At 43.3% G+C, this 14,120-nt stretch overlaps 1 protein-coding gene across 1 annotated transcript in view; it reads left to right on the top strand.

Annotated features, from left to right (window-relative positions):
* Positions 1-12,844, top strand: part of LOC106608162 (G-protein coupled receptor 176) — a 28,795-nt gene extending 15,951 nt beyond the window's left edge. Inside the window, exons 2-4 of the mRNA XM_014205933.3 lie at positions 2,122-2,374; positions 9,897-10,110; positions 10,552-12,844. Coding sequence (XP_014061408.1) covers positions 2,122-2,374; positions 9,897-10,110; positions 10,552-11,565 — 1,481 coding nt within the window. The 3' untranslated portion in view covers positions 11,566-12,844. The remainder of the gene's footprint in view (positions 1-2,121; positions 2,375-9,896; positions 10,111-10,551) is intronic.
* Positions 12,845-14,120: the final 1,276 nt, after the last annotated feature.

The raw sequence follows: 14,120 nt of genomic DNA, 5'->3' as shown, positions 1-14,120 counted from the left end.
GAATGGGAGAAAGAAATATGTCAGACTACTTCAGTAGCATTCAGACCATACAGTAATATGACCACTGTGTCGAGACGGACATGTGTCCCAGCCTATTGAGACATCATGAGGATGATACATAGAGAAGGAAGGTCCAGTTCATTTTAACCAGCTCAGTGGCACCTGCTTTCTGAGACATGTAAAGAAATACTGTAAGAACGGTTATGGATAGAGCCTCAATGCAACAGACCAGCAGTGTAAATGATGAAGGATATTAATGTAACAGACCAGCAGTGTATATAATGAAGGATATTAATGTAACAGACCAGCAGTGTAAATAATGAAGGATATTAATGTAACAGACCAGCAGTGTAAATGATGAAGGATATTAATGTAACAGACCAGCAGTGTAAATAATGAAGGATATTAATGTAACAGACCAGCAGTGTAAATAATGAAGGATATGAATGTAACAGACCAGCAGTGTATATAATGAAGGATATTAATGTAACAGACCAGCAGTGTAAATAATGAAGGATATTAATGTAACAGACCAGCAGTGTAAATAATGAAGGATATGAATGTAACAGACCAGCATTGTATCTAATGAAGGATATGTAACAGACCAGCAGTGTATATAATGAAGGATATTAATGTAACAGACCAGCAGTGTAAATAATGAAGGATATTAATGTAACAGACCAGCAGTGTAAATAATGAAGGATATGAATGTAACAGACCAGCATTGTATCTAATGAAGGATATTAATGTAACAGACCAGCAGTGTAAATAATGAAGGATATTAATGTATAGTCTATTGCATTGCGACTTGTATTGAAAAGGGCACTAGCTGAAATACCATTTATAAAACTCCTTTATTTTCCCCTGTTTATATGTACAGTTTTCTATCATAGCAGCTCCTTCACCTATGGACATGTTGATTTGAGTTTTTCATTAGTCAGGACATTTTAAATTTTTTATTTCACCTTTATTTAACCAGGTAGGCAAGTTGAGAACAAGTTCTCATTTACAATTGCGACCTGGCCAAGATAAAGCAAAGCAGTTCGACAACATACAACAACACAGAGTTACACATGGAGTAAAACAAACATACAGTCAATAATACAGTAGAAAAATTAGTCTATATAAATGTGAGCAAATGAGGTGAGAGGAGGGAGAGAAGTCTTGAGGGAAGGAGGAATAGAGGAGGAAGGGAGGGAGAGAGGAGGGAGAGAGGAGGAAAGGAGGGAGAGAGGAAGGAAGGAGGGAGAGAGGAGGGAAGGAGGGAAGGAGGGAGAGAAGGTGCCAGAAGGAGGGTGGGTTGTGTGAAGTTCAGTTACAGTTTGAGCACCATCACAGGGTTTGGAAAACTGTTCTCATGGAACTCTGCTAAAATTACAAATGGAATGTCATGGCAGTGCTGTGTGTGTGTGTGTGTGTGTGTGTGTGTGTGTGTGTGTGTGTGTGTGTGTGTGTGTGTGTGTGTGTGTGTGTGTGTGTGTGTGTGTGTGTGTGTGTGTGTGTGTGTGTGTGTGTGTGTGTGTGAGATGAATCATAAACTCTGGTGTGTGTGTGTAAATACCAGTGACATGTCACACTTTGTTGCTTAAATTGATATGTCTTCTTGGTGTCACTCAGGTCTACCTCTGCTTTCCAGTTTAAATGGATTGTTTTGACAAATTGGTTGCTGATGTTTTGACAAACTGATTGTAAAGGCAAATGAAAAAGACAAAAGGGGATGCTTGAGTATGGATCATTTCTACAATTTTGTTTATTCCTGATTGCCTTTCAAAAGTACTTCACAAACTCACACACCATAACATTTCACTGTATTACGTTTTCTCACATGCCCTTATACTGTAAAACAATCAAACTGTCATCCTGTCTAAACCCTCTCTCTCTCTCCTCCCCTCTCCCTCACCCCCTCCTCGCCACCTTTCTCTCCCTCACCCCCCTCTCCATCTCCCCCCTCCTCTCCCACTTCCTGTCCCACTCCCCCTCCCTCTCTCCTCTCTCTCTCTCTCTCTCTCTCTCTCTCTCTCTCTCTTCCTCTTCTCCCCTCCCCATCCCCTGCCTCACCCCCCTCTATCTCCCTTCCTCCCCCTCTCCCCCTCCCTCTCTCTCTCTCCCTCCCTCTCTCAGGCAATGCCACTGTTTTATGGTGTACATGCTGTACCAATGTCTTCAAGTCGGTGACCAGTCGCTTCATTAAGAACCTGGCGTGCTCAGGGATCTGTGCGGGTCTGGTGTGTGTTCCTTTTGACGTGGCTCTAGGGGCCAACCCTCGCTGCTGCTGGTGGCTACACACTCTGCTGCTCTGCAAGGCCCTGAAGTTCCTCCACAAACTCTTCTGCTCCGTCACCGTGCTCAGCTTCTCCGCTATCGCTCTCGACAGGTGGGTGATTGCACGGAAATCAAGTCAAATACAGCGTCTTTCTTTGGGTTACAGAAAGTGCTATAAGAATGACGTATTATCAAATCAAAACAAACCATTGGCGGCACTACATATAGCAGGGATGGGCAACTGGCTGCCCCTGTTTTGCAGGCCCAATTTTGTTTTTTACAAAATAATAATATGGAACTCAGTCAGGGTCTCAACTTCCTGTTGAGAGTTAGAATAACAGAATACACAAGGTGCAATTTCTAAATGTGGTTATGCATCAACAGTCACTCAATAATCCATGTGAGCAAAACATTTTTAGAATGGTAAGTTATTCTAAACTTGTAGTAAGCAGGTCAAATTACCGACCAGCGTGGGGCCCATTGATCATCAGGTATCATATATTAAAAAAAAGAATACAAAAACATTTGCCTCCACCCCATGGCAAAATGTGTAGAATTGCATCAAACTTGCTTTAAAATGGCAATATTTTTTCTATGCCCCATGGCAAAATGTGTAGAATTGCATCAAACTTGCTTTAAAATGGCAATATTTTCTCTATGCCCCATGGCAAAATGTGTAGAATTGCATCAAACTTGCTTTAAAATGGCAATATTTTCTCTATGCCCCATGGCAAAATGTGTAGAATTGCATCAAACGTCCTTTAAAACGTCAATGTTTTCTCTTCGCTGTTGCGAGGAGGGCTGCTAAAATGTTTTGCTCGCAGGGGTGGGAGGCACTGTTAAACGTTTAAAACCAGATATAAAGTATGTAGTAATCATAATGGACCTATATATGTTCAACTAACTGCCTTTTTCTAGGCCCGCAAATTGATTTTGACAAACAAATGGGTCCCCCCCAAAAATCTGTGTGGCCCCCCTAAAAAAAGGTTTTCCCACCCCTTGTTTAGTGTTTTGGTAGAGGCTGCTAAGGGTTGGTTTTGAATGACAAAGGCTATTACTGCTGAAATGTTGGTATAAAGCACAGGAGCAGCTTTTACAACTGTGTATATATATATCTTTCTTTATACACGTGTAAAGCCACACACAGGGGGAGAACCGTGTGATCCGCCTAGCAGACCTTTACATCTGGAAATAATGTTATTGCTCCAGATCAAAATAATTAAAAATGTGGTGCAGAGGAGAGAGGCAGTAATTGGTGCAGCATGTGTACTCCACGCTTCCTGGTGGTGTCCCTGTCTCTCCTGCAGAGCTCTCTGTTCTGAGCTGCAGCCACACGAATTGACAGTCCACAGCAAGGGACACTCTCCCTGACACTTCCTCCACCGCTTCTCTCTCTCTCTCTCTCTCTCTCTCTCTCTTCTCTCTCTCTCTCTCTATGCCTTCAGCTCCTTCTTTAAGGGCTAGCTAGCACTTCCATACCAACATTTAATCAATCTGAATTATTTATTTCATATAGAGGTGTGCTGGGAGAGAGTTGTTGCTGAGAAGGTATCACACTTGCAAGCTGCAAACTGAACAGTCTGTGGATACACAGACTACAGTACACAAGCACACACACGGTTGCACACATGTAGTCAGTAAGTCAGTCAGTCAGTCAGACAGGCAGGCAAAGCACGCGTACACACAGACAGACGTTTACCACACATACCTATAGTACTCACCTACTCACACATACACTCGCTTGTAAGAAACAATCAAAATATGTGTAATCTGTGAACACAAGACCCTTCACACCTTCAGTCACACCTCAGTTAAGACCCTTCACACCTTCAGTCACACCTCAGTTAAGACCCTTCACACCTTCAGTCACACCTCAGTTAAGACTCTTCACACCTTCAGTCACACCTCAGTTAACCTGTTTGGGATAGGGGGCAGTATTTTCACGACCGGATAAAAAACGTACCCGATTTAATCTGGTTACTACTCCTGCCCAGAAACTAGAATATGCATATAATTAGTAGATTTGGATAGAAAACACTCTAAAGTTTCTAAAACTGTTTGAATGGTGTCTGTGAGTATAACAGAACTCATCTGGCAGGCCAAAACCTGAGAAGATTCCATACAGGAAGTGCCCTGTCTGACAATTTATTGTCCTTCTGTAGCCTCTCTATCGAAAATACAGCATCTGTGCTGTAACGTGACATTTTCTAAGGCTTCCATTGGCTCTCAGAAGGCGCCAGAAAGTGGAATGAGAGCTCTGCAGTCTCTGGGCTAAGTACAGCAGCTCTGTTTGTTACTGGCCTGCCTGGGGACAGTGACACTGGAGATGCGCGTCCACGAGACTACTCCATTTTGTTCTTTCAGTCTTTGAATGAATACAACGTCGCCCGGTTGGAATATTATCACTATTTTACGAGATAAATAGCATAAAAATTGATTTTAAACAGCGTTTGACATGCTTCGAAGTACAGTAATGGAATATTTTGAATTTTTTTGTCACGAAATGTGCTCGCGCGTCACCCTTCGGATAGTGACCTCAACACACGAACAAAACGGAGCTATTTCAATATAACTATGGATTATTTCGAACCAAAACAACATTATGCATATTTAAAATAGCGATAATATTCCAACCGGGCGACATTGTATTCGTTCAAAGACTGAAAGAAAAACATGGAGTCCTCTCGTGGACGTGCACTCCAGTGTCATTTTTCAGTCACACCTCAGTTAAGGCTCTTCACACCTTCAGTCACACCTCAGTTACCCTCTTACATCTAGACGTTCCGCTAGCGGAACACCTGCTCCAATATCCAATGATAGGCGTGGCGCGAATTACAAATTTCTCAAAAATACAAAAACGTATGACTATTTCACAGCATTTTAAAGTCAAGACTCTCCTTTATCTAACCACACTGTCCGATTTCAAAAAGGCTTTACAGCGAAAGCAAAACATTAGATTATGTCAGCAGAGTACCATTAGTAGATTTGGATAGAAAACACCCTAAATTTTCTAAAACTGTTTGAATGGTGTCTGTGAGTATAACAGAACTCATATGGCAGGCCAAAACCTGAGAAGATTCCATACAGGAAGTGCCCTGTCTGACAATTTGTTCTCCTTCTGTGGCATCTCTATCAAAAATACATCATCTGTGCTGTAACGTGACATTTTCTAAGGCTTCCATTGGCTCTCAGAAGGCGCCAGAAAGTGGAATGACGTCTCTGCAGTCTCTGGGCGAAAAACAGCAGGAGTTTTTGTGAGTGGACAGGCAGGGAAAAATGACACTGGAGTGCACGTCCACGAGAGGACTCCATGTTTTTCTTTCAGTTATATGCATATTCTAGTTTCTGGGCAAGAGTAGTAACCAGTTTAAATCGGGTACGTTTTTTTATCCGGCCGTGTAAATACTGCCCCCTAGCCCCAACAGGTTAAGACCTTTCACATCTCCAGTCACACTTCAGTTAAGACCCTTCACACCTTCAGTCACACCTCAGTTAAGACTTCACATCTCAGTTAAGACTCTTCACACCTTCAGTCACACCTCAGTTAAGACTCTTCACACCTTCAGTCACACCTCAGTTAAGACCCTTCACACCTTCAGTCACACCTCAGTTAAGACTATTCACACCTTCAGTCACACCTCAGTTAAGACTATTCACACCTTCAGTCACACCTCAGTTAAGACCCTTCACACCTTCAGTCACATCTCAGTTAAGACCCTTCACACCTTCAGTCACACCTCAGTTAAGACTATTCACACCTTCAGTTCACACCTCAGTTAAGACTATTCACACCTTCAGTCACACCTCAGTTAAGACCCTTCACACCTTCAGTCACACCTCAGTTAAGACTATTCACACCTTCAGTCACACCTCAGTTAAGACTATTCACACCTTCAGTCACACCTCAGTTAAGACGCTTCACACCTCAGTTAAGAACCTTCAGAACTTCAGTCACACCTCAGTTAAGACCCTTCACAACTTCAGTCACACCTCAGTTAAGACTCTTGTAATGGGTCCTATGTGTGTCTGGTGTAGAGAGTCAGGCGCAGGACAGCAGATATGAGTAATCAACGTACTTTTACTCAAAATGTCAAATATACAAAGTAACAAATACACGCACACCATGACAGACCGAAAATACAATAAACAATCACTCACAAAAACCCATGGGGGAACAGAGGGTTAAATAATGAAACCGTAATTGTGGGATTGAAATCAGGTGTGTATAACAAAGACAAAACAAATGGAAAATGAAAAGTGGATCGGCGGTGGCTAGAAGGTGTAGGCCAAGCAGAGTAATATATAATATTAAGCAGACATTTTTATTTAAAAGGACTTACAGTCATGCGTGCAACTACAGGACCCTTCGGTCTCCACTCCAGAGAGTCTTCCATCTGCATCCTCTAAGAAGGTTTTCCTTAGTGTTCATACTATTCATACTGTTTACATCAAAATCACAGGAAATTAACAATCACAAGAACACAAGACTTACCTTTTATTCTCTTCTGTGATGTTTCCAAGAGAATCCTTGTCAATGCCTGCTGTCTGCTCTAATGAGAGATTCCTGCTCCAAGTGCTCTGACTGCAGCCTTTGTAAATACTACTGTCCTGTCTACATCTAATGGTAGATACTACTGTCTTGTCGACATCTAATGGTAGCTACTACTGTCTTGTCTGCATCTAATAGTAGACACTACTATCCTGTCTACATCTAATGGTAGCTACTACTGTCCTGTCTACATCAAATGGTAGATACTACTGTCCTGTCTACATCTAATGGTAGCTACTACTGTCTTGTCTGCATCTAATAGTAGACACTACTATCCTGTCTACATCTAATGGTAGCTACTACTGTCCTGTCTACATCAAATGGTAGATACTACTGTCCTGTCTACATCTAATGGTAGCTACTACTGTCTTGTCTGCATCTAATAGTAGATACTACTGTCTTGTCTACATCTAATGGTAGCTACTACTGTCCTGTCTACATCAAATGGTAGATACTACTGTCCTGTCTACATCAAATGGTAGATACTACTGTCCTGTCTACATCAAATGGTAGATACTACTGTCTTGTCTGCATCTAATAGTAGATACTACTATCCTGTCTACATCTAATGGTAGATACTACTGTCCTGTCTACATCTAATGGTAGATACTACTGTCCTGTCTACATCAAATGGTAGATACTACTGTCCTGTCTATATCTAATGGTAGCTACTACTGTCCTGTCTACATCTAATGGTAGATACTACTGTCCTGTCTATATCTAATGGTAGCTACTACTGTCCTGTCTACATCAAATGGTAGATACTACTGTCCTGTCTACATCAAATGGTAGATACTACTGTCCTGTCTACATCAAATGGTAGATACTACTGTCCTGTCTATATCTAATGGTAGCTACTACTGTCATGTCTACATCTAATGGTAGCTACTACTGTCCTGTCTACATCTAATGGTAGCTACTACTGTCCTGTCTACAGCTAATGGTAGCTACTACGATCCTGTCTATATCTAATGGTAGCTACTACTGTACTGTCTACATCTAATGGTAGATACTACTGTCCTGGGGGTATGACCTGGTCTCCACAATCACCCAACCTCAACCCAATTGAGATGGTTTGGGATGAGTTGGACTGCAGAGTGAAGGAAAAGCAGCCAACAAATGTCCAGCATATGTGTGAACCCCTTCAAGACTGTTGGAAAAGCATTCCTCATGAAGCTGGTTGAGATAATGCCAAGAGTGTACAAAGCTGTCATCAAGGCAAAGGGTGGCTACTTTGAAGAATCTCCAATATAAAATATGTTTTGTTTAACACTGTTTTTGGTTACTACATGATTCCATGTGTGTTATTTCATAGTTTTGATGTCTTCACTATTATTCTACAATGTAGAAAATAGTAAAAATAAAGAAAAACCCTTGAATGAGTAGGTGTGTCCAAACTTTTGACTGGTACTGTGTGTATATATACTGCTCAAAAAAATAAAGGGAACACTTAAACAACACATCCTAGATCTGAATGAAAGAAATAATCTTATTAAATACTTTTTTCTTTACATAGTTGAATGTGCTGACAACAAAATCACACAAAAAGAATCAATGGAAATCCAATTTATCAACCCATGGAGGTCTGGATTTGGAGTCACACTCAAAATTAAAGTGGAAAACCACACTACAGGCTGATCCAACTTTGATGTAATGTCCTTAAAACAAGTAAAAATGAGGCTCAGTAATGTTTGTGGCCTCCACGTGCCTGTATGACCTCCCTACAACGCCTGGGCATGCTCCTGATGAGTTGGCGGATGGTCTCCTGAGGGATCTCCTCCCAGACCTGGACTAAAGCATCTGCCAACTCCTGGACAGTCTGTGGTGCAACGTGGCGTTGGTGGATGGAGCGAGACATGATGTCCCAGATGTGCTCAATTGGATTCAGGTCTGGGGAACGGGCGGGCCAGTCCATAGCATCAATGCCTTCCTCTTGCAGGAACTGCTGACACACTCCAGCCACATGAGGTCTAGCATTGTCTTGCATTAGGAGGAACCCAGGGCCAACCGCACCAGCATATGGTCTCACAAGGGGTCTGAGGATCTCATCTCAGTACCTAATGGCAGTCAGGCTACCTCTGGCGAGCACATGGAGGGCTGTGCAGCCCCCCAAAGAAATGCCACCCCACACCATGACTGACCCACCGCCAAACCGGTCATGCTGGAGGATGTTGCAGGCAGCAGAACATTCTCCACGGCGTCTCCAGACTCTGTCACGTCTGTCACGCGCTCAGTGTGAACCTGCTTTCATCTGTGAAGACCACAGAGCGCCAGTGGCGAATTTGCCAATCTTGGTGTTCTCTGGCAAATGCCAAACGTCCTGCACGGTGTGGGGCTGTAAGCACAACCCCCACCTGTGGACGTCGGGCCCTCATACCACCCTCATGGAGTCTGTTTCTGACACATGCACATTTGTGGCCTGCTGGAGGTCATTTTGCAGGGAACTGGCAGTGTTCCTCCTGCTCCTCCTTGCACAAAGGCGGAGGTAGCGGTCCTGCTGCTGGGTTGTTGCCCTCCTACGGCCTCCTCCACGTCTCCTGATGTACTGGCCTGTCTCCTGGTAGCGCCTCCATGCTCTGGACACTACGCTGACAGACACAGCAAACCTTCTTGCCACAGCTCGCATTGATGTGCCATCCTGGATGAGCTGCACTACCTGAGCCACTTGTGTGGGTTGTAGACTCCGTCTCATGCTACCACTAGAGTGAAAGCACCGCCAGCATTCAAAAGTGACCAAAACATCAGCCAGGAAGCATAGGAACTGAGAAGTGGTCTGTGGTCCCCACCAGCAGAACCACTCCTTTATTGGGGGTGTCTTGCTAATTGCCTATAATTTCCACCTGTTGTCTATTCCATTTGCACAACAGCATGTGAAATGTATTGTCAATCAGTGTTGCTTCCTAAGTGGACAGTTTGATTTCACAGAAGTGTGATTGACTTGGAGTTACATTGTGTTGTTTAAGTGTTCCCTTTATTTTTTTGAGCAGTGTATATATATATATATATATATATATATATATATATATATATATATATATTTACCCTCTGGACAGTGTGTAATGTTGTCTCCTCTTCTTCTCTCTAGGTACTACTCTGTCCTCTACCCTCTGGAGAGGAAGATCTCCGACGCCAGATCACGTGATCTGGTTATCTACATCTGGATCCATGCCACCATCGCCAGCGTGCCTGTGTTCGCCGTCACCAACGTTACCGACGTGTACGCCACCTTGTCATGTTCCGACACCCGCGCCCGCTCCTTGGGTCACATGGTCTACGTGATGATCTACAACGTCACCACGGTGGTTACATTTACATTGGGATGATTTAGCAGTCGGTTTTTATCCAGTCAGTGAATTTTAATCATTGCAAGTAAAACAACCTTCTTTAAAAAAAATGAGTTTTTCAGCAAGCCAGTGTTAAGTAACAAAATAGAAGTTTGAGTGCTACGCTCTTAAAAAAAAATATGTTATCGCGAACATTTAAGGATTCTTTGGCTGTCCCCATATGAGAACCGTTTGAATAACCCTTTTTTTTGTTCCAGGTATAACCCTTTTGGGTTCCATGTAGAACCCTCTATGGTTCTACATGGAACCCAAAAGGCTTCTACCTGGAACCAAAATGGTTATCCTATGGGGACAACCGAAGAACCCTTTTTAGAACCAATTTTTTTCTAAGAATGTTGGTGCAGGAAAGACAGCAGTACAAGAGTTGTTGTGTTTTTAATTACATTTTATTTTTAGGTGATCCTCCCCCTGGCGGTTGTCTTCCTGTTCCTGGTTCTGATTCGCCGAGCCCTTAGCGCCAGCCAGAAGAAGAAGGTGATTATTGCAGCGTTGAGAACCCCTCAGAACTCCATCTCTATTCCGTATGTGTCGCAGCGCGAGGCTGAGCTACACGCTACATTACTAACTGTAGTTTTAGCCTTCTCAGCCTGTAGCGCCCCCTATGGGGTGTTGGTGGTATACCGCACTCTTCTCGGGGACGGTGAGGAATTGTCTCCTTCTCTCCACCTCACAGCTATCTGGCTGCCAAAGGTGTCTCTCCTCACCAACCCTCTGCTGTTTCTGACGGTGAACCGCACGGCCAGGCAGTGCCTGTTGGATGTTTTAGCCCGGGTCCACAGACGCTACAGCCGGCGTAACGTAGTCAGCACTGGGGCCCTGGGGCTGGGGCTAGGGGGCGAGGGAGGGCTGGAGGGATCGGCTCAGGCCGGGAGCCAGCTCCTGGAGATGTTTAATATCGGACAGCAGCAGATCTTTAGGCCGACCGATGAAGAGGACGAGGAGGAGGTAGAGAATGAGAGACCTTCGTTAGGGTCAGGAGGTGGTGGGGGTTGTTCGCAACCCAAAGAGAACCACCTTGGAGGGGGTAGACTAGGGGGACACGAAGGGGAGATGGTTCTACAGAAGGAGACCCAACCAACCAGAGAGAGTGTCCTAGTGACTAAAGAATTTCCTCCTTTCATATTGCCAAAGGTCTCCCCTGCCCCTGTCCACGCCTGCTCTTACACCTCCTCGTCACAGGTGGCGCCAGCGACCCCCATGGAGCCCGACGACGCCACCCAGTTTGGGTTCGGTCCATTCGAGCTGCCGCCCCAGTGGCTGCCGGAGACCAGGAACAGTAAAAAGAGGCTCCTCCCACCGCTGGGGAATACCCCCGAGGAACTGATCCAGACCAAACAGCCACGCCCACGGCCAGAACGACGAATCAGCAGGAACAACAAGGTCAGCACCTTTCCCGTTGTCGACCCTTAAACTATGAACCCTGTCCGTTGACCTTTGAACCTATGATCCCTGATGACAGCTATGGCTGGAGGTCAGCCAGAGGAGTATTCCACTGATGGAGCGTAATGAGAACAGCAATGCACCATTTTATGTCAATGACTGGATACAAAGTCAATGGAGGAAATCTGACCAACCACCTGACCAAAGGCCCCCTGTAAGAGAAAGCAGGGATGTACAACTCCAGAGCTCGATGTGTCTGTCTCATTGATGATTCTCCCTGTCGTGTAATGGATACATTTTATGTCAATGACTGGTGAGATTTTAGAAAGTCCACACCGGGACACCTAATAGCCCAAGTCTAACGTCTAAAGCCACATTTTTCTGAAGACATGGATTTTGACCCCAATGTATTGGTTTCGATGTTCTCTCTTTTTTTCTTGTTCTATCTTTCCAATAAATATTTTCAGTTGATTTGTACTGATACTGCTAACAGAGCAGGTAAAACCTTTTGAAGTGATTTGTACTGGTACTGCTAGCAAAGCAGGTAAAACATTTTCAATTGATTTGTACTGGTACTGCTAACTGATCAGGTAAAACCTTTACAATTGAATTGTACTGGTACTGCTAACTGATCAGGTAAAACCTTTACAATTAAATTGTACTGGTACTGCTAACAGAGCATTTTCAACATCTCTGTTTTATTCAACATAATTAGTACAAACAATTTAATCTAGTTGATTTCTAAGAAAAGTTTGGCAATGATGTATTGAACATACAAATATATGCATTAGATTCTTGCAATGCCACATTTACATTGTGATTGACATGGAGAATTGATTCACACAAACACTGAATGAATCTTAGATTCTGGGTGAGACATTGAAGCTAAATAAGAGTATTTCTCAAGGTATTTTTCCATGAACAAAACATCTTCTAACAATACTAAACTGTCATCATCAAGTCTTAAATAATGAATGAGTTTCTGTATCAAACCTTTCACTTGTCTCCATAGCGATGTTATTTTCTCTTGTTGTTTTTCATCAAAAGGAACCAGCAATATTTCATTTTGAGAAATCTATCAAGCCTTGAACTGTAGCTGTTCCTATATGGGCTTCATTTTTTATTCCATATTATTTTGAGTTTATTTTCTATGGTAGAACATGTCTCTTCAGATGTATTGAATGCCATTCCTTTCCAACGCCAACCCTTTGTAGTACAGACAGTGACTGGAACATTCAATGAAATTAATGACATGATAAGTGCAATTGTACAGTTTGCAAATATATAGTATAAAATAATTTGGGATTAACTGAGTTTATATGATCCTCATGTTCTGTTCATATTCTATTATGATACTCTTCTAAAACAGTGTTCCTCAACCTCAAATTCCTGGACCGGGCCCGGTCTGTGGGATATTGCTTTACGGTACCCTGAAATGTTCGAGTGCTAGTTTTGATGGAAGCAGCACTCCAGGTACCTTGAGATGTTCGAGTGCTAGTTTTGATGGAAGCAGCACTCCAGGTACCCTGAGATGTTCGAGTGCTAGTTTTGATGGAAGCAGCACTCCAGGTACCCTGAGATGTTCGAGTGCTAGTTTTGATGGAAGCAGCACCCCAGGTACCCTGAGATGTTCGAGTGCTAGTTTTGATGTAAGCAGCACCCCAGGTACCCTGAGATGTTCGAGTGCTAGTTTTGATGGAAGCAGCACCCCAGGTACCCTGAGATGTTCGAGTGCTAGTTTTGATGGAAGCAGCACCCCAGGTACCCTGAGATGTTCGAGTGCTAGTTTTGATGGAAGCAGCACCCCAGGAGGATAAAAAACATTGTTTGCCAGTCCTAGCCTGGTCTCAGATATCTTTCTGCTCCTACCAACTCCATCTCTCAAACAAATGGGTGACAAGGACTTGCTGGCATTTTAGCAAAAACAGACTGGCACACAGTCCCTGTTATAAAACAGATTGAGAAACACTCGTCTAAAAAGGGCCATCAGTAGTAGAGGGTTAGTCTAAAATGGCAACTTATGTCCTATATAGTGCACTGCTTTTTACCAGAGTACTATGGGTTTGGTTAAAAGTAGTGCACTATACATGGAATAGGGTGCCATAGGGCCCTGGTTAAAAGTAGTGCACTATAAAGGGAATAGGGTGCCATGTAGGACACAACCCTTGAAGAGAGTCTGAAGTGACTAAGTGAGGGAGAAAGGATTCTGAGTGATTAGGTCTCCTACAAAAAACCTCAAAGGATCAATCCTATTGATTCTACAGAGAAGCTGCAGATCAATACCCAGACTGCTCCATTTACAACACACTGAGTGGTATAATTAAGCAATAAGGCATAAGGTTTTGTGGTATACGGCCAATATACCACGGTTAAAGGCTGTTCTTATTCACGATGCAACGCGGCGTGCCTGGACATAGCCCTTAGCCGTGTTATATTGGCCATATATCACAAACCCCCAAGGTGCCTTATTGATATTATAAACTGGTTACCAATGTAATTAGAGCAGTAAAAATAAATGTTTTGTCATACCTGTGGTATACAGTCTGATATACCACAGCTTTTAGCCTATCAGCATTTAGGGCTCG

Source organism: Salmo salar, chromosome 06 (genome assembly GCF_965601325.2).
Source record: "Salmo salar chromosome 06, fSalSal1, whole genome shotgun sequence".
Lineage (NCBI taxonomy): Eukaryota > Metazoa > Chordata > Actinopteri > Salmoniformes > Salmonidae > Salmo > Salmo salar.
Note: the sequence above shows the minus strand (reverse complement) of the source record. Positions and strands in the feature narration are given on the sequence as shown.